Genomic DNA, 21,614 nt, shown 5'->3' on the forward strand with positions numbered 1-21,614 from the left:
TCAAAAAGCCATCTCTAGACCCAGCAGTCTTAGCTAATTATAGGCCAATCTCCAACCTTCCTTTCATATCAAAAATCCTTGAAAGAGTAGTTGTCAAACAGCTAACAGATCATCTGCAGAGGAATGGTTTATTTGAAGAGTTTCAGTCAGGTTTCAGAGTTCATCACAGCACAGAAACAGCTTTAGTGAAGGTTACAAATGATCTTCTTATGGCCTCTGACAGTGGACTCATCTCTGTGCTTGTCCTTCTTGACCTTAGTGCAGCATTCGATACTGTTGACCATAATATCCTGTTAGAGCGATTAGAACATGCTGTAGGTATTACAGGTATTGCACTGCAGTGGTTTGTATCATATCTATCTAATAGACTCCAATTTGTGCATGTAAATGGAGAGTCCTCTTCACACACTGAGGTTAATTATGGAGTTCCACAGGGTTCAGTGCTAGGACCAATTCTGTTTACATTATACATGCTTCCCCTAGGCAGCATCATTAGAAGACATAGCATACATTTTCACTGCTATGCAGATGACACCCAGCTCTATCTGTCCATAAAGCCAGATAACACACACCAATTAGTTAAACTGTCTTAAATGTCTTAAAGACATAAAGACTTGGATGGCCACTAACTTTCTGCTTCTTAACTCAGATAAAACTGAGGTCATTGTACTCGGCGCTGAAAAGCTTAGAAATATGGTATCTAACCAGATTCTACTCTGGATGGCATTACCTTGGCCTCCAGTAACACTGTGAGGAACCTTGGAGTCATTTTTGACCAGGATATGTCCTTCAACGCACATATTAAACAAATATGTAAGACTGCGTTCTTCCATTTGCGCAACATCTCTAAAATTAGAAATATCCTGTCTCAGAGTGACGCTGAAAAACTAGTTCATGCATTTATTACTTCCAGGCTGGACTACTGCAATTCATTATTATCAGGATGTCCAAAAAACTCACTGAAAAGTCTTCAGTTAATCCAAAATGCTGCAGCAAGAGTACTGACAGGGACTAGAAAGAGAGAGCATATTTCTCCTGTTTTGGCTTCCCTTCATTGGCTTCCTGTTAAATCCAGAATTGAATTCAAAATCCTGCTCCTCACATACAAGGTCTTAAATAATCAGGCCCCATCTTATCTTAATGACCTTGTAGTACCATATTACCCTATTAGAGCACTTCGCTCCCACTCTGCAGGCCTACTTGTTGTTCCTAGAGTATTTAAAAGTAGAATGGGAGGGAGAGCCTTCAGTTTTCAGGCCCCTCTTCTGTGGAACCAGCTTCCAGTTTGGATTCGGGAGACAGACACTATCTCTACTTTTAAGATTAGGCTTAAAACGTTCCTTTTTGCTAAAGCATATAGTTAGGGCTGGACCAGGTGACCCTGAATCCTCCCTTAGTTATGCTGCAATAGATGTAGGCTGCCGGGGGATTCCCATGATGCATTGAGTTTTTCCTTTCCAGTCACCTTTCTCACTCACTATGTGTTAATAGACCTCTCTGTATTGAATCATATCTGTTATTAATCTCTGTCTCTCTTCCACAGCATGTCTTTTATCCTGTCTTCCTTCTCTCACCCCAACCAGTCGCAGCAGATGGCCGCCCCTGTCAGCCGGTGATCAGCTGATCGCCAGCTGATCACGGGGCCGGGTTTAAAAGGGAGACGCCACCCACCTGTTCGCCGCTCAGACATCGTTCTCCTCATGTCAGAAGCTCCAACTCTTTGCCGACGTCAGTGTCCTTCTGATTCAGCAACCGTGAGTGTTTTTCCTCTCGATTCTTTTTCTGTAACGCCAGTCCGAAGCCACGCTTCGTGCACTGACCGTTACTAGATTAACTGCGTGTCTGTTCCTACCCATCGCTAGCCTTCCCCGCGTTTGGGTCTAACCAGCACGCCACACAGGCACGCCGAATTACCGTGCGTAGTCCGCCCGTTCGTGACAGCCCCTCCCTGAGCCTGGTTCTGCCGGAGGTTTCTTCCTGTTAAAAGGGAGTTTTTCCTTCCCACTGTCGCCAAAGTGCTTGCTCATAGGGGGTCATATGATTGTTGGGCTTTTCTCTGTATCTATGAAGCGCCTTGAGGCGACATTTGTTGTGATTTGGCGCTATATAAATAAAATTGAATTGAATTGATTTGAATTGAAATTGAAATGTTGACAGTCTCTTGTCCCGTGTACATTGTGTTCAATTTTGCTTCCAAAGTCTCGTCAGTTAGATTTTATTCAGCTGTGTTCCCCAGATGTGGCAGGCAGGTAGGTTAGGACCCAAATGTAAGACTCTCTGTCCTGATTCTCTCCTGTATATTGGCTCTCTCACTCTGTCTGTTGTTTTGATCTCCCTCTTGCTCTGTGCCTCATTTGTTTAGAGCCTGCAGTGTTTGTATCCATGAGTATCTGCCAGTTGGATTAAGTTATTTATTTATTCACAGTGAAAATCTTGTCCAACAGGTACAGCTGGGTCTGCCAGCATTTGGGTTGTACGTGAAGGAGGGGATCTTTCACTTTACAATCTTTTCACTGTGTCTGGAAACACAAAGTTCTTCTGCAAGGAAAAATGTGAGCGAGCAGAAAACATCCTCATTAAAACAGATGAAACCACAGCTCAGAGCGGCAGATACAGCATTGAATACAAAGATGCAGCTTCAGGAAGAGGAAGGCTGAGCTTTACCATCACAAATATGAGAAAGTCTGACTCAGGAATGTACCGGTTTGGTTTGGGTAAATCTTCAGCTCCAGATTCATACTCAGACTTTGAGGTCAGAGTTTCAAATGGTGAGTTTCTACTAAAAGTTACTAAAGTCAAAATTGGGAAACCAATCACCTACTCTCATACCTCCATAAGCTCTCAGGCTAAATGCAGTCCTATTTAAACTCAGTCACTTTATTTATTATATAATTCATGGATGTTCATCTATTTAACAGAAATTGCTAAAAACTCTGGATTCTCCCGTGCACAGAGTGAGGGAGAAGAAATCTCATTTCCATGTCCCACTGCTGTCCAGGCACAGAGGAAGTTCCTTTGTAAGAATCCGTGTGAGAAAGAAGGAAATATCTTCATTGACACAACTAATGACAAAGTTCAGAATGGCAGGTACAGCATTGAATACACAAAAGGATCTGGGTTTGAACTTCAAGCAACCATCAGACATCTGACCAAGTCTGACACGGGACAGTACAGGTGTGGTTACGGGGACCCTTTATCTTCTGATTCATATCACACTGAAAATATTTTGGTTGTAGATGGTAAGTTTCTTTTCAGAATAATAACAATTCTTGATATGTTCATCCTATAGCTTGTTGTTAAAATGTTGCAAATTAGGGATTAGATTAAAATTCATAGTAAAAGATGCCAGTCTTTCTACAATTCTCTCTGTTTTGTCCTTTTTCTGCCCGTCCTTTCCAGCACTGTAGCAATCAGAATTATTGTCTGAAGACCAGGAAAAATGCCCAACAGATTTATTTTCCCAAGTGGACCATCCTGGCTTTTGATATACTGGTAGATGGTCAGGTGGCCAGGAGAGGACAGAGGTGCAATGCTTTCCCTGCACCTGTAAATTTTTATTATAATTTTTTAATTATGATTAAAATAATCCCACTATTGTCCTCTCTCCCTTATTCACAGACATTTGGGACATTATTGGACACAATATTCATTGTAATTGGGTCTTTTCAGTTTAAACCTTTTGCAAACATATTTGAGATTCTTGACGGGTTCCAGTCTCACGTTAAATAACAGTATTATGCTGTATTCTGTCTCGTTTTCTATGAAACATGTCTAAATGGAATCTTAGAAATTGAATTCAGATCTATGAAAGTGAATATAAATTAGTCTGTTTTCTGATTTTTCTATAATGGGCTCTGTGTTACAGTGGTGACTTACACTTCTACTCAGGTCTGCGCCTTCAAAGGATCAACAGCAGAAATACACTCCAAATTCAGATACCTATCGACTATAAATGACATAAAGACAAGAATCCAGAAAATGTTCTGGTTTACTACAGTCAAAGATAATGAGCCTGTCGATCTAAAAACAGAGTCAGAGTACAGAGATCGAGTTCAGTATCAGTGTGAAAACAACAACTGCACTCTGAGAATCTCAGACCTGAGAGAGAGCGACTCAGCTGAGTACAAGTTCATGCTCATAACAAACAATCCAGAAGGGAAATATACTGGATCACCTGGAGTTGCTTTGAATGTCACAGGTGAAATATTTTCCACTGGAACTTTAAACATTTCCATGTGTATTTGTGCAGACGTTGAGGTATTTCTGATATAATGTCATTGTTTTTTTTTACTCCCAGATCCACAGCTCCAAGTACATGTGAGGAGATCAACAGTAAACTCTTATTCTAACTGGACAGAGCTGACATGTCACAACAACTGTCAGCTACCTGATCAATCGTCCTACATCTGGTACAGGAATGGACACAAACTTTCATCAGACGAACAATATTTACAGCTGAACACATTTGATTCTGTAGACAGTCTTTACTGTGCTGTGAAAGGATATGAGACATTCCCTTCTCCAGCAGTGTGTGAGTTCACTACTTTTTGTTTCATTAAAGGAATTATATTTAATTTTTCTTTATTTACGGGAATGTGTTTGTATGCTACTTTAGTCAAAATCCTTTCTTTAGGGGGTTTACAATGTTTTCTTTTTAGAATATACATTTTTTACATTTGTTTTTTATGACCATGTCGTCATTCTTATGTTTCCTCCTCCAGATGCTCCAAAGCTTCCCTCTGTGTCAGTGAGTCCCTCTGCTGAGATAGTGGAGGGCAGTTCAGTGGCTCTGACCTGTAGCAGTGATGCTAACCCAGCAGCTAGTTACACCTGGTACAAGGAGGATGTCATCAACCCTCTCAGTTACCAAAACCAACATGTTTTCAGCTCCATCCTGCCCTCTGACTCTGGAAAGTATTACTGTACAGCTGAAAATAACCTGGGACAAAAGAGATCTGAAAGCAGAACCATTGATGTGAAATGTGAGTAAAATACATTTATAAGTTGTAAATTCTTTGTTCTCAGTTGAACAGTTAACATCAACTTTAGAGATAAGACTTAATTCATCATCATGAAGAGTGAAAACAGATTTACTGCACAATCATGTCTGTTTATTACAATATACGGACGTTTGACAAGGAAATAGGAAGGTTTCTACATATTATTATTTTATAATTTTTGTTGTGAGAAGCCTGCAAAGACTTGAGTATATTTATAACCAACCATGTTGTAATTGTCCTTATTTCTCCTCCAGATGCTCCAAAGCTTCCCTCTGTGTCAGTGAGTCCCTCTGCTGAGATAGTGGAGGGCAGTTCAGTCACTCTGACCTGTAGCAGTGATGCTAACCCAGCAGCTAACTACACCTGGTACAAGGAGGATGTCATCAACCCTCTCAGTTACCAAAACCAACATGTTTTCAGCTCCATCCTGCCCTCTGACTCTGGAAAGTATTACTGTACAGCTGATAATAACCTGGGACAAAAGAGATCTGAAAGCAGAACTATTGATGTGAAATGTGAGTAAAATACATTTATAAGTTTTAAATTCTTTGATCTCGATTAAACAGTTAACATCAACTTTAGAGAGAAGATTTAATTCATCATCATGGAGAGTGAAAACAGATTTACTGCACAATCATGTCTGTTTATTACAATATGAGGAAGTTTGACAAGGAAATAAGTAAGGTTTCTGAATGTTACCTTTTCATAATTTTTGTAGCGTTGTGAGAAGCCTGCAAAGGCTTGAGTATATTTATAACCAACCATGTTGTCATTGTCCTTATCTCTCCTCCAGATGCTCCAAAGCTTCCCTCTGTGTCAGTGAGTCCCTCTGCTGAGATAGTGGAGGGCAGTTCAGTCACTCTGACCTGTAGCAGTGATGCTAACCCAGCAGCTAACTACACCTGGTACAAGGAGGATGAAAATTTACCAAAAGCATTTGGACAGAACTTCACCGTCACCAAGTTCAGACCTGAGCACAGTGGGCGTTATTACTGTGAAGCCCAGAACAAGCTGGGACGTCATAACTCCACCTTACAGCAGACCATTGTGCCAGGTAATCATTTATATATACATACTGGATACACTCAAAAAGTCAGGCACAATCTACATTCATGCGCTATGGCTATTTATTGGATGGCACTAGAATTTATAATAACATAAATAATAAATAATAATTTATAATAGATTTAATCTGGCTGATTGGGTTAGCTGATCTGGCCCAACACTCTAAAGGAAAAGAAAGACAACGCAGGAAATTTCACACCTTGCTTTCAAAAACACACACTCCTCATTCTGAACCTACGCAACCCAGAGAAGAAAACACACCTGAAGACAGTCAGGAGAAATGGGTAAAGAACTTTTCAGACCGGAATCTCACTGAACCTGAAAAGAGTATTAGCCAAAGGACTCAATTTTGCCATTTCTCCACAACAGTTGCCCATAATGGACCTCATCACAGCCACAGAATCCGCCATACGGATTAATAAATTATCACAGACAGAAGCAGAGCAAATCAGGATGAAAGTCTCAGCCACCCTCTCCAGTGCCAAAGTCCCTCGGTCCAACCTCACAATACAAGAAAAGAAGGCCGTCGCTTCCCTGAGCAAAGACCACAACATCACTGTTTTACCAGCAGATAAGGGAAGACGCACCGTGGTCCTAAACACTACAGATTACCATACAAAGATGACTACTCTCCTCAGTGACAACAATACCTACGAAGCCTTAAAGCGAGACCCCACAAGCAGCTACAAAAAGAAAGTTATATCTTGCCTTCAAGACTTTGAAAAGGACAAAATCATTGACCGCCTTACATATCACCACCTTTACCCAGGGGATGCCATACCCTGCATTTACGGACTTCCTAAAATCCACAAAGAAGCTGTCCCACTCAGACCCATAGTCAGTAGCATAAGCTCAGCCACTTATAACATTGCAAAACACCTTGCTACCATCCTTGCTCCTCTCGTGGGGAACACCCCACACCACATCAATAACTCCACCGACTTTACTGACAAGGTCCAGAAACCCTGGATCCAGATGAAACGATGGTGTCCTTTGATGTAGTCTCTCTCTTCACTTGCATACCCACCACGGAGACCGTAGAGACTGTCAGAAAATGACTACAAGAAGACAGCTCCTTGGAAGACAGGACCAACTTCACACCCGATCAGATTTGCACACTGTTAGACCTCTGCCTTACCACAACATACTTCAAATACAATGAAGGCTTCTACAGACAAAAACATGGCTGTGCCATGGGCTCCCCCCGTGTCACCTATTGTAGCTAACCTTTACATGGTTTTTACTTCCTTCCGGTTGAATGAACGCTGGCGCTACTTGCTGCCGCTACTCACCGCTACCTCTGTCGCTACGGATTCCTGTCCTGTTCCTGTCTCTATGGCCCACCGGCGTCTCTGTCTTTGTCCGGTTGTTCCTGTCTGTGATGTGGCCTTTCAGGATCTATGCAATGTCTGTGTGGGTCTGGATCTTTATGTCATCGATCTACCCACTCGGTACTGGGCTCCATCAGTATACAGCTGATGAGCTCCTCCGGCTCCGCTTCTCCCTGGCTGCTCCGCCGCTGGCTGCTCTTCATCTCCACATGGACATTGCCTTCCTCCCTCGTCGAAAGTACGTACATCGGGGCTCCCGTTGGTATTTCCATCAGGATAATTCCAAGCCAATTCAGTCCTTCTGGTCCACCTCTGGTCTCTGTCAACGGAACCCCGGCAGGTCTGTTGACCACAATGTTTTGGCTAACCTGCCCAGGTCGGCCAACACTCTCATCCAGTCCGACAGTACTTCCGTCAACTTCGGCCTGCTTAATATCCGTTTGCTTACGAACAAAGGACATCTCATCCAGGATCTCCTAACAGACCGTAAGTTTGACTTTTTCTGCTTGACTGAGACATGGCAACAGCCCAATGACTTTTTGCAACTCAACGACTCCACCCCCCCGGGGTTTGTTTACACCTGCCAACCTCGTGAGTCCGGCCGTGGTGGTGGCCTCGCGGTAATCTATCGCGAGAACTGGAAAGTCTTGCCGCTGTCTGTCCCTACCTACAGCTCCTTTGAATCTGTTGTTTGTCAACTCTCAGGACCTACTCCAACTGTTATAGCTGTCATTTACCGCCCCCCAAAATTTAATTCTGTTTTTATCAGTGACTTTGCTGATCTGCTGACCAACCTAGCTACTGTTTCTCCTAATATAATATTGCTGGGTGACTTCAACGTCCACGTGGATAACTGCAATCATCCTCTTACCAAGGACCTTTTATCCTGCTTTGATAGCTTCAGCCTTAAACAATACATAAACTTCTCTACCCACACTAAGGGCCATACTTTGGACCTAGTCTGTTGTTCTGGCCTTACCCCCTCCAACTGCACAGCTGACGAGCTGCTAATTTCGGATCATCTACTTCTCTCCTTTAATGTTCACATGACTTTCTCTATAATTAACAATCCTCGTATTATTTCTTTCCGGAATATCAAGAATATAAATCTTGATATCCTTTCTTCTGCTCTCTCTAGCTGCTTGTCTCTTAGCAATTTGGCTATTCAAGAGGATCTAGTATTTTATTATAATCATAGCCTCAGTAGTATTTTGAATTCTCTTGCTCCACAAAAAAACAGAACTGTACTCTTTTCTCGCTCTGCACCCTGGTACACACCTGAACTCCGACTATTGAAAGCTAAAGGCTGACGGCTTGAACGTCTTTATAAGAAAACAGGCCTTACTATTCATAAGGATATGTTTAATAACGATGTTCTGTTTTATCAGGAATGTATCAGTCAAACTAAATCTGCCTATTATTCTACCATTGTCTGTTCAAGTGAGAACTCCACCAAGACCCTATTCTCATTATTCAACTCCTTTAACAGGCCACCTGATTCTCTGCCCGCTCATCTCTATTCATCGAACTTCTGCGACGCTCTAATGCCATTCTTCACTGAAAAAATTCATAAAATACACCTTGACTTGGTCCCTAATGCTCAATGTAGCTCCTCTGTCGTAATTCCACCCCCTTCTCACTTCCTCTCTGTTTTTCAACTTCCGACTTTAATTGATATTGCTGATCTCATCCACAAATCAAAACCTTCTACCTGCCAGCTTGATCCTATCCCCACTGTCCTTGTCAAAGCCTGTTTACCCCCTCTCCTTCCCCTCATATCTGCTATTATTCACTCTTCACTCACCACTGGAACTGTTCCTGCTTCTTTCAAAGTTGCTGCCATTACCCCAATCCTGAAAAAAACAGGTCTAGATCCCAACAACTTTAATAATTTCAGTCCTATCTCCAATCTACCATTCCTCTCAAAAATTCTTGTAAAAATAGTTGCTTCTCAAGTCCATCTACACCTAACTGATAATAACCTTTACGAACAGTTCCAGTCTGGTTTCCGTCCTCTGCATAGCACCGAAACTGCTCTTATAAAAATAACAAACGATCTTCTTATGGCAGCTGATTCTGGTCTCCTCTCCATCCTTATTCTCCTTGATCTGAGTGCAGCCTTTGACACCATCTCTCATCCCATTCTTCTTAGCAGATTAGCTTCTATTGGTCTCTCTCATACTCCATTAGCCTGGTTCAAATCATACCTGTCTGACCGCACTCAGTTCATTCAATTAAAATCCTTCATTTCTCAGCCTTCTCCTCTATCTACTGGGGTGCCCCAGGGATCTGTCCTCGGGCCCCTTCTTTTCATCATTTACCTTCTTCCTCTCTGACATATTTTTCGTAAATATAATATTCAGTTCCACTGCTATGCCGATGACACCCAGCTTTACCTCTCTACCAAACCCGATTCTACTCTTCCTCCACCCTCCCTCACCCTCTGCTTAGCTGAACTCAATTCCTGGTTCTCCTCCAACTTCCTTAAACTCAACAGCAATAAATCAGAACTTCTCCTGGTCGGCACTAAACGATTGCTATCCAGAATTAACAATTTCTCTCTCACCATCAATAATTAGCTGGTCCCTATCTCTCCCTCTGTGAAAAGCTTGGGTGTCATTCTTGATAGCACATTATCTTTTAATTCACATATCAATAATGTCACACGTGCAGCATATTTTCAACTCCGTAACATCAATCGGCTCCGCCCTTTCCTCACTCCTCATGCCACTGCCATTCTCGTCCATAATCTTATTATCTCTCGAATTGATTACTGTAACTCACTATTATTTGGCCTTACACAAAAATCCATCAACAAGCTCCAACGTGTCCAGAACTCTGCTGCCCGTATTATTACTAGGACTTCCTCTACCCACCACATCTCCCCAATCCTGAAGCAGCTTCACTGGCTCCCGGTTAAATTTCGCATCCATTTTAAAATAATCCTTTATACATTTAAGGCTCTTCATTCTCTCTCTCCACCATACCTCTCCGATTTAGTACAGATGTACTTCCCATCCCGGTGCCTCAGATCTTCATCTTCTCTTTCTCTCTCTGTTCCTTCTGCTCGTCTGATTACAATGGGGGGGCAGGGCTTTTAGTTGCTCTGCCCCTCGACTTTGGAATTCCTTACCCCCTGACCTCAGAAATATTAGTTCATTCCCTCTTTTTAAGTCCACCCTCAAAACTCATCTGTTTAAAATTGCTTATGTTTAAACCTCTGTATGCTCTTAACTTTTATCTGTTATTTTTATTATTGTGTATATTTTCAGTTTTTGTGTTTTTATCTGTTGTACAGTGTCCTTGGGTGCTCTGAAAGGCGCTATTTTTAAATAAAATGTATTATTATTATTATTATTATTATTATGGAGGAAGTGGAAAGGAAGGCTCTTGGCTCTTTCAAAGGAAGAGTACCCAGCCACTGGTACAGATATGTAGACGGCACCTGGGTCAAAATCAAGACACATGAAGTGGAATCCTTCACTGCGCACATTAACGCTGTGGATAAAAATATCAAGTTCACCAGGGAAGACACAAAGGATAACTGTTTGCCTTTCCTGGACTGCGATGTGCACATTGAAGAGAATGGCAACCTCAACATCGAAGTTTACCGGAAGCCCACACACACGGACCAGTACCTCCTCTTCGACTCCCATCACCCTCTGGAACACAAACTTGGAGTAATTAGGACCCTACACCACCGGGCAGAACATGTTCCCTCTAAGCCTGGATAAGAAGGATAAGAAGGACAGACGCAACAACATTGTCATCCCCTATGTAGCCGGTGTATCAGAAAAATTCAGGAGGGTTTTCTCCAAGCATGACATCCCGGTGCATTTCAGACCCAGCAACACGCTCAGACAAAAACTGGTTCACCCAAAAGACAAAACTCCAAAACACAGACTTAACAATGTGGTGTATGCTGTACAGTGCAGCGAGGAATGCCCAGACCTCTACATTGGAGAGACCAAACAGCCACTTCACAAACGCATGGCACAACATAGAAGAGCCACCTCCACAGGACAAGATTCAGCTGTCCATCTGCATCTTAAGGATAAAGGACACTCTTTCAAGGATGCCAATGTTCACATTTTGGACAGAGAGGACAGATGGTTTGAAAGAGGAGTGAAAGAAGCCATCCATGTCCACTGTGAGCGACCATCTTTGAACAGAGGTGGTGGTTTACGACACCAACTGTCTGCCATCTATAATCCAGTTTTGAGTTCCCTCCCCAGACGCCTTAACGCCCACTCAAATCCTGGGCCATCTGACCTCAGGAATTCACATGATAAGGTGGGGCCAGGTTTCATAATGAGCTCACCTGAAACTCTGGCTGATTGGGACCCACACCCAGTTTCACACCTTGGCTCAGGCGATTAGAGGATCATCAGGGGGTCCTTTTCCCTATCCCTCTGTGGGGGGATACTCCCACTAGGTTTAAATCTGGGACTCCCCACCATTTGACCTTAGAACTGAAGAAGCTTCTCAGATGAGAGGTGAAACGTCTTCAAACAACTTAAAGAAGTCCAGATGCTTTTCTTTGCAAGCTCCTTGGACTCTTTTGAATCTACACTAATCCATCAACATCTTCAAAAGCATATGTTTGTATGGTGTCTGTCCTGTGAGGGCCAAATATCTCAAAATAATCATTAATGAGTTCAGAAAACCAGGCCTGCAACTTGATTTACAAAGATAATTTAAATATATTAAAAATAAAATACTGGCTGCACCTGTAACTGTTCAACTTGCCTGTTTGGTTAAACAGAATATGGCAGGAGTCCCACGGTCTGCTGTCAAGGCTTTCCTTATTCATGTGCTAAAGAGTCCTAAGAATCAACATTGTAACTTATCTATCACGATGACAAGAAGCATGTTTATTGCTAATGCTAGTCCTGTTTCCATGCAAAAAGCAGATTTTAACTGATCTCAGAATACTGAAAGCAGAGCCAGTGACATTTTTAACCTCCTGTTAAAAACCAGGGATTTATCCATAATGCCCATGTGCACCCAGCCAGATAAAGCTGCAGGCCACTCAGCTTGAAGTGATTTTTAATCAAATGCAGACAAGGCTATGAAATTAAGATGTGCTACAGTTTTCAGTGGAATAAGGGGCACCCTAGTTAACCCTATTTCCAGAGACAATAGCCAACTGCTGCCACTGTAAAGGAATGTTTATTGTAGGGTTTTTACTTTACAGTATAAAGTGCATTGAGACAACTGAAATGAGAGAAACTTTATGATAAAACACTGTTTGAGATTAACAGAGTGAGATCACGTTACTCTGCTGTGTTTAAATAGATTTCTATTTTTATTTTTCACTGGAGAAGAACTTGGCTTCTCTAGCCTAAAACTCCAACACTGTTCAGGTCATACACAGGTCGAACGTTATGGAATACTTAATTAACTATTAGTGCTTTACTTTGATCTTGATCAGGAGCAAAGAAGATAAAAGCTGCTGGAGTAACTGCTGCTGTTCTCCTGTCTGTCACATCCCTCCCTGTCTTCCTTTGGATTCGGTGAGCAGATCTGTCGCATTAAACTTTTACTTTTCAGTCATTGTGTTGTTCTTTTGTTCATTATCATTTCACTCCTCAGAAAAAAGAGGAATTCCAAGGAATCATCCAAGACTGAAGGCAGAGCAGACAACAAAGAACAGGTGAAACCAGAAATATAATTGCAGTAAAAAAAAAATCATCATTCACCATTCTAATCTAAGATCATTTTTTTTCTATGCAGTGTCTCTCTGATCAGGAGGAGCCACAGGAACAGGATGATCTTCAGTATGCCAGCATCCACTTCTCTAAAAACCAGGCAGATCCTCTCTACAGCAACACCAGTTCAGCCCCACAGACACCTGGAGGAACAGAAAGTTACACTTAAAAACTGAAAACTATTTGAATGAAAGAGTCCAGGCAACTAATCAGTCTTCCTAGATTGTATCACATCATCTCAACGAGAATAAATGTAACAAAGTTGTTGAACTTCACGCAGATCGTACATGATTTAATTACGCTCACAGCAGAAACCTAAAATTATTTTTTTAATTACAAGTTTGACTCTTGTTAATAGAAAAACCACCTACTTTCACTTTTTTGAGTTTACTGTGTTACACCGCTGTTAAATTAAATGAAAAAGTACAGCCCTGTGGTGAGCAGCTCCTCACATAATACGATGAGCCTCACTAGAAGATTCAAATGAATATCTGTGAAATGCATTGCCTGCTTTAGCATTCTTCTTCTGTTTTTAAGCTTGTTTTTTTCACCATCATAATATAATTTCATGCTACATACTCAGAATCAACTAATTTCTGGTCAACAAAGCCATAATTCCCATTAGCAGAAAGAAGCTGCATCATGGGAGGTTTGGTCTGTTCACTCAGTGAGCATCACAATTTAGCCAGCATGGTGGCTACTGGAGCTAGTTCTCATTTTCACAAACCAAAATAATCTTTTGCTGCTCTTTTTTTTTCCTTATCACTTCTAGAAAAATACACGTATGTGATCAAACATGATTATCATAGTCTGTTTTCTGATGTTTGATATCCTGATGTATTATTATCATAATTGCATTTATTTCATAAACTATCAACTTTTTTAAACAAACAAATAAATAACACCTGATTTTTCAGTAATCTTAACACTTCATCAGAGTGATATAAATGGTTTCTCTATATAAGAATACACAGAAGCAGAAACAATACATTTTGTTTGAAGTAAATATTCTAATTAATCATCTTATAGAAGTTATATGTTGGTACACTATGTAGATTATAAGACAAAGAAGCAGTTGTCAAGGACGAGTTTGGTTATATATACACAGATATACATACGTTACAATTACTTTAGTATGATGGGATTTCAGAGAAACTGTTCAAGTTGCTGTTTCTATCAGGAGAGGACAGAGAAGAAGCCAGAGCAGAAGTGAGGTGTAAATTATGCAGTAATATCAAGGTCTTGGTATATTCCATTGAGAAACAGTGAGTGAGAATTAGACTGACCAGAGTTCTTTAGGGCAAGAGAGGGTGGCAAGTGAGTATTGCAGATAAGTATCCAAGTATAACAAAGAATGCACACTTGCACTGCAGAGCCAGGGGTGCATATTAATGTTGTGAACAGGAAGGATGTCTAGTTTCACTGACCTGATTTCCACAATTTGACCACAGCAGAAAGTGATCAAATAAAGTAGAACATTCTGAGTGAAACATCTTCTACTCTTGTGTATTTTCTTCTGCTTATTCAACATTTACTAACATGTGGAGCCTGAACATTTTATTCTGCATGTTAACTCCGTGTAACTCTGGGTTTCTTGTTGATTCAAAGTGCTGCTGTTTTAAAAAGAGGAAGTTTTTTTGATGATTGGCTCTGAGATATCCAGGAATGTTCACAGGATTCAAACCATCAATAATCCAGATATTCCCAAATGTGATGGCCAAACCCATGGCCACACTCTAAAGTCAGTAACTCTTGTATTTTCATTTCTTCATTTGAACACAGTAACACACTTTAGTTTCCAATAACTTTGATTGGTTTGGATACATTTGTTCTATTTCTAAGGGTGCACATTTAGTTTGCTTATGTATTCATACCACTTCATTACTTTGATTTTTGACTAACCTTTGTCAAAAAAAGTTTAGGGTTAAGTGGTTTTTGATTTTCTTCTTTGGTGTTTAGTTTATTTACAAACCAGACGATACTGCACTGTTTGTTATTTACAATTGTGTTTTGTTTAGTTATCCCTTGTGTGTCACTATGGTCTGATCAGCCATTATATATACCCTTGTGTGTCATTTCATGTTTAGGTCAGTTATGTTTGTTTTGGCAGTCATTAGAGTTGGATGTCTCGAGACCGGTCTCGAGACCACTTTTACATGTCTTGTCCTGGTCTCGACGGACTTTGGTCTCGGTCTTGTCTTGGTCTCGCTGTCTCAGTTTTGCTGTCTCAGATGAACATAGTGGTTGGGAGATTTGGAGTCAACAGTATCCATGACACACAACGTAACATTCGATAATGGGTCATGCACAAAAGCATCAGCTCTAAGAGCCGTGCTTAGAGTGCTTTGTAGAGAATAGAAGAGTCAACTCCCATTGACCGAGAGCCGGCTCCTCACTTAATTTCCTTTCGCTGCTCAGCTCTCACACAGCGACACACAGTGGCTCGCTATGCTCAAATCCCTCCATATTGTGGCGTATTATTATTATTATTTCGCCTTTCGCACCCCTCAAACACAACTAAATACAACCCATTAGATTGAGCAGTATGCTAGATCAGTAAGTTACAGAAAGGTCAGAGACTTCGTCTGTTCATAGACCACAAAGAGTTTTCGGTAAATGCAAAAAGAAGCATTTGGCAAAATGCAGATTTTGCAAAGTCTCCTTGACCGATACAGCCGGGACTACTTCAACCTTCACCAGACGCCTGGAGCGCAAACACCCTCAAAGGTAAGCTAGCCAGTAGCCATCTTTCCATTTTCAAACTCTTCTGCCTACCTTTCCAACCTCAGATGGCCAGGTCATGTTCATGTATTATTGTTATCTATAATGTGTTCTTCAAGCGGTATAAATTATTTAGGGACAGATTTTTTGCAACTGTCTCTGCAGAGTTAACTTGTGAAGATTGTAACTAACGTTACATGCTATGTACAGGTAGCTAGCACTAGCACTGGCTATCACCTACTTAAATAGTTTTCACTAACTTTAGGTACTTTGGTGAATTCATTGAGCAGAAATATATCGAAACCATTTCAGTGAGCACTTTAAGAGCTGGTATGGTGTGGTTTGTTGTCGACTTTAATGGGCATATTTATGTGGTTGCTGACTCGTAAGGAAGGACGGGCTTTTCAAGAGTGTCCCTTTAACATTGCTAGGCTAACAGCGGTATTCTCAACAGTGGCTCAGAAGCTCAGATCAGAGCAGTCTATGGCTTTGGTCCAGATAGCACAGATGGCAAAACTGAGTCCTAAAGTTCTAAAATCAAACTCAAGGATCTTTGACTATGATTTTCTTAGGTGTTTTCTACTATGTTGCCCTACAAAACCAGTCCAGTGTGTAGGGGCTGCTGCAACATGCCATTATTAGACAGTTATTTTGTATTAGTGTAACTTCAGACTTTATTGAGTAGTTCATTTCTTGTCAATACAGCTGTGTCTGATAGCTGACTGACATGAGGAGGCTTAATGCAATATGCAAAGTTAATGCACAGACATTTTGTCTTTTGTAGATTTAATTCAACTGTTTTTCTGTTCTTGTTATTTAAGGTCTTGCAACCCTGAACACTCCAGTATTTTCATTATTACTAGTTGTGCCTAATGATCTATAAATGTGTCACACTAAATTGGATTAGGTCATTTTGTATGCAAAGATCTGCCCTCATTGATAGATTTAAAATTACTGTGCTTGTAAGATACAGTAGTTTGTTGTGGTTGAATAGAAACAGATGTTTTACAGATTCCTATTTCCCTGTTTTGTAGGTACTTGGAGTACAAAGCAGGATCTGCAACATCAGTGATAGCGGTCAATCCCACACAGCCTCATTTATCATTGTTTGCTCCAAGCATCCACTTATTTTCCCCAAATTCACCCAGGCAACAGGCCATCACCTAGTCCATCCTACAGGACTTTATAGTTGGACGCTCTCTCCCCCTGTCTATCGTTGAGAATCCACATTTTAAACACTTCCCGAATGTCCTTCAAATACAGCAAATACACTCCTGTGTCTAGGACCACCTTGACAGAGAGGCTGATACCTCACCTTGTCACTAAAGTGAAGGGTGACATAATCAAAGCCCTGGATATCCAGCCAAATGCAGCAATAACAACAGACCTCTTGTCTGACCGGAGGCTTCGGTCTTTCCTGGGAGTTACTGCTCATGTTGCCTGCAAGAACAAGGACTCTAGCTGCTGCTATTGTGCTGTGGTGTATCGTCCATCCAGCCCAAATAGCTTGTTTATATCAGAGTTCAGCGACTTCCTGTCCTCCACTATGCGGTTGTCCAGACTGCTTTTAGTTGGGGATTTTAGCATACATGTTGATGACGACTCCGATCTCTTTGCCAGAGGTTTTATCAACATTATGGATTCTTTTCATTTTACCCAGCATGTGTCAGGCCCCACACATAACAAAGGACACACACTTGACATTGTTTTTACTTTGGGTTTGAATATTAATTCTATTTTTTTTATCTCTGATCATCACTGTATTCTTTTAACACGTCTTCTCATGAGCCTTTGTCTCCTGTTCACAGGACAATTATCTCGCGCATCATAAATTTCTCCACAGTGGAGAGTTTCTCGGATGCTTTTAATTTAACTCTATCTGTCATGGCTGTGTGCAGGCAGGCAGGGAGGAAGGACTCCAAATGCAGGATTCGGAGGCAGATATAAACTCAAAACACGCAGCTTTATTGCTGGGCAGAAAAGGAACATAAACTTAACTAAACTAAGAATACAGAAATAAACTAAGCAGACAGGCAGGCTAGCAGACGGAACACACAGTTAACTTCAGGGTAGAAGACGTTAACGACGCGACACCGAGTAGGGGAAGACACAGACACTAAATACAAGAGGTGAACGGAGCGAAGAGGAAACAGCTGGGAGACACGGCTGACGCTGATTACACTGACAAGACAGGGAGAGCACAAAGCTGAACGCACTGACATAGGACACAGACCTACAAAATAATACAGGAAGCACACGACAGACAGAGACACAGACGCAGACTCACAAGCAGGCATAAAGACATCATGGACAGGCAGAGAACAGAAACCTAACCAAAATGGCGAATGATAATGAAATACCTAATCAGAATACCAAAAGCATAAAGAAACAAAACACTGAGTCAACAGGCTCAGGACCACGACACTATCCCTGCAAAAACGGTGTTGATTTCTTAACAGATTTATTTAATATCTATTGTTTTTCAATTTTAGATGAAATCTGTCTGGTTAAAATGAGATCAGTTTCTGTTTCTAAGTCCTTACCCTGGCTAAATGACAGTATCCACTCCATTAAACGTGACTGTCGTAAAGCTGAGCGCTTGTGGAGGAAAACTCATTTAAATGTTCATCTCCTTTACTTAAAGGATCTTTTAGCCTCTTTTAATGCAATTAGGGATGCGAGGGCTGCTTATTTTTCTCATCTGGTTGCAAAGAGCAGAGGTAATCCTAAGGTGTTATTTGACACTATTACTGATATTATTACTCCTGCTCCACCTGCTGCCATTATTTCTTCTAATGGAGACTGTGAAAAATTTATTTCCTTCTTTCTAGAAAAATTTAGCAATGTAAGGAAAAATTGTCCCCATCAGCATCTGCATTCTCAGTTCCTACGCCAGCTCGGCCTGTAATTTTAGAAAGCTTTTTTTTACCCGTCTCACTACCAGAGCTGATAAAAATAGTTAATGCAACGAAAGCATCCTCCTGTTCACTCGACATTTTACCCGCATCGTTATTCAAAAATGTCTTCCATTCTATTGGTCCCTGTGTGCTCACCATTGTTAACACCTCGCTGGGGTCTGGTAAAGTCCCTGCTTATTTTAATACTGCTGCTATACACCCCCTGTAAAAAAAAAAAAAAAAAAAAAAAAAAAAAAAAAAAAAACCCACACTGGACCCATCTCCTACTAGCAATTACAGACCAATCTCAAAAATACCGTTAATTGCTAAGATATTAAAGAAGGTTGTGGCTAAACAGCTTACAGCAGTTTTAGATAAACATAATATCTTTGACAAATTTCAGTCTGGCTTTTGTAGAGCTCATTCTGCTGAGAAAGCCCTTCTTAGAGTTTCCAGTGACATTCTGATGCAAAACGATGCTGGAAAATGTGAGTCTGCCTTAGAGTGGTTCTCCACGTATCTCTATGAACGATACTTTTTTGTGGCGGTCTCTAAGTACAGGTCATCTTCCATGTCCCTGTCCTATGGTGTGCCACAAGGTTCTGTGTTGGAGCCCTTATTGTTTTCAATATATCTACTTCCTCTCCAGCATATTTTGAGCCCCTTCGAGGACATTTGCTACCACTGCTACGCGGATGACATCCAGTTATATATTTATTTTAAACCTGAAGATATTTCTAAGCTGCAGATTCTAAATGAGTGCTTAGAATCCATCAAAGGTTGGATGGCTGACAACTTCCTCCAACTTAATGTAGATAAGTCTGAAGTCCTTGTACGTGCTCTGGACAGACATGTACCTAACATAATGAATGCTCTTGGTCCTCTTTCATATTTTGTGAAACCGTCTATCAGGAACCTCGGGGTAACCTTTGATTCTGCTCTTACTCTAGATGTTCACGTCAAATCTCTGGTTCAGTCCTGCTTCTATCATTTAAGAAATATCTCTAAATTGAGCCCTATAGTATCTCATACTGAACTGGAGATTGTTATTAATGCATTAATTTCATCACAATTGGACTACTGCAATTCACTGTTTACATGTCTAAACAAAAACTCCCTGGAGCGTCTGCAGATTGTCCAAAATGCTGCAGCAAGGCTTCTGACCAAAACATCTAAGTACCCCCATGTGACACCGTTGCTTATACAGTTGCACTGCCTCCCCGTTGTATTCAGAATCCATTTTAAGATACTGGTTCTGACATTTAAAGCTCTTCAAGGACAAGCACCAGCCTACATCATTGAACTTTTACAGCCCTATGTCCCTAGTATGTCCCTGAGATCTTGTGATCAGGGCCTACTTGTTATTCAGCATACAAGGCTGAAAACCAAGGGTGATAGAGCTTTTGCCACTGTGGCCGCCAGACTGTAGAAGTCTCTTCCTCAGAACTTAAGATCTGCAGACTCAGTGGTCACTTTTAAAAAACAGCTAAAAACACATCTTTTTAGAATTGCATTTTGTTAACTTTTGTCTGTTTTTGTTCTATACTTTGTGAAGCACTTTGTGATCTTTTATCTAGAAATGTGCTATATAAATAAAATTTTACTTTTACAGTTTACAATCATTTTTGCTTGACTGTAGGTGTTTCACAGAAAAGCACTGTGATGAACGAATCGCCTCAGCATTTGACAACATAGTTGTGGAGTATGGCATTGGCCATAAAATAAGCTACATTCTCACAGATAATGCATCCAATATGAAGCGGGCCTTTAAAGTCAGGATGTCAGAAGTAGAGCACCCTGAAGGTGACAGCAGTAATGACCTCGATGATGAAACAATGTGGGAGGATGCAGAAGATTCTGATCCATGGTCAACGGGTGAACGTCTTTCTTGTTTCGCCCACTCACTGCAACTCGTAATCAGTGATGGGATGAAAGAGGTAAAGGCAATAGCTAGAGCCATTGCCAAAGCCAGCAGGTTTACAACCCTGCAGCACAGCAGTAGTAACCACAAAGACTTGTTTGAGGCACACTTTGGCTCAAATAAGTCCATCCCAGCAGCAAACAACACCCACTGGAATAGCACCTACAGACAGTTAAAGGCTATGATCACACTTGACCATAGGTCCATCACTGAAACGTGCAGCGATACAGAGAATTTAGTGTTTTCAGCACGAGAGTGGGCTCAGATGTAAGACCTTTGTGCTTTGCTTGAGCCTTTTTTGGAGGCAACAGACCTTACAGGTGATCATCAGGTGACTATTAGCATGGTGGTTCCTTGACTCGAAGAATCATCTTATAAAGATGGAAGTGCAAATGCCCCAGGTCGTAACTGTAGTCAGGGCCAATGTTCCCTCTAATTTTTCATGTGTCTGAGCGAACACACAATCTCCCTGCGCGGTCCCTTGGACCACTGTGAGCAACAGCAGACGTGTGCACTGTGGTCACGCCAGCATCGAATCCATCCAAGTTACATGGTTTATTAAAATAAACAAATTACAGCATTTACATTTATGTTAAACTACTTTTAACCCTCTGGGGTCGCCGGACGCACCGGCGCGTCAAAATCACATGACCAATTTAAGACGACACAGCTACAAGATACAGTAAGTCAGAGTCTCCATTTCAACTTGGGTCAAAAGTGCAGACTTCAAACGATATACCAGTTTTTGAAGTGTGTCGATGGGCTATGTAAAACCAGAGTTATGATAAAAAATACATGCAATGTTTTTTTCTGAACAAAACAGTGGCGTTTACAGCGGGAAGACTACAGACAGCGCTAGCAAACACTCTCCGCTTGCGAGTGAAAAAAGAAAAAGAAAAAACACCCCTTCCCTATTGGTGTTAGATTTTACCATGTCAGCCAATCAAAAAAAATGATAAGGCAACATG

The 21,614-nt window shown here is 41.2% G+C and overlaps 2 protein-coding genes and 1 pseudogene across 2 annotated transcripts in view; all 3 read left to right on the plus strand.

Moving 5' to 3' along the window:
- Positions 1-13,276, plus strand: part of LOC118455962 (basement membrane-specific heparan sulfate proteoglycan core protein-like) — a 37,430-nt gene extending 24,154 nt beyond the window's left edge. The window contains exons 10-15 of the mRNA XM_087842391.1: positions 4,722-4,982; positions 5,255-5,515; positions 5,794-6,054; positions 7,461-7,736; positions 7,853-8,016; positions 13,133-13,276. Of these exons, the coding sequence (XP_087698517.1) occupies positions 4,722-4,982; positions 5,255-5,515; positions 5,794-6,054; positions 7,461-7,736; positions 7,853-8,016; positions 13,133-13,276 (1,367 nt within the window). The remainder of the gene's footprint in view (positions 1-4,721; positions 4,983-5,254; positions 5,516-5,793; positions 6,055-7,460; positions 7,737-7,852; positions 8,017-13,132) is intronic.
- Positions 2,237-4,321, plus strand: LOC148102404 (polymeric immunoglobulin receptor-like). The gene is made up of 5 exons (XM_087842366.1): positions 2,237-2,249; positions 2,445-2,768; positions 2,919-3,239; positions 3,866-4,191; positions 4,298-4,321. The coding sequence occupies exons 1-5, from the start codon at positions 2,237-2,239 to the stop codon at positions 4,319-4,321; spliced, it is 1,008 nt and encodes a 335-aa protein (XP_087698492.1).
- Positions 13,277-15,555: 2,279 nt separating the features above from the next.
- Positions 15,556-21,004, plus strand: LOC148102405 (zinc finger BED domain-containing protein 6-like; annotated as a pseudogene).
- The last annotated feature ends 610 nt before the right edge of the window (positions 21,005-21,614 follow it).

The sequence above is a fragment of the Neolamprologus brichardi genome, chromosome 6, assembly GCF_056152115.1.
Source record: "Neolamprologus brichardi isolate AB-2024 chromosome 6, ASM5615211v1, whole genome shotgun sequence".
Lineage (NCBI taxonomy): Eukaryota > Metazoa > Chordata > Actinopteri > Cichliformes > Cichlidae > Neolamprologus > Neolamprologus brichardi.

Coding starts and splice junctions, on each gene's coding strand:
- LOC148102404 (XM_087842366.1), top strand. Junction 2,769..2,918: donor TGAGGTCAGAGTTTCAAATG/GTGAGTTTCTAC, acceptor TCTATTTAACAG/AAATTGCTAAAAACTCTGGA. Junction 3,240..3,865: donor AAATATTTTGGTTGTAGATG/GTAAGTTTCTTT, acceptor TCTGTGTTACAG/TGGTGACTTACACTTCTACT.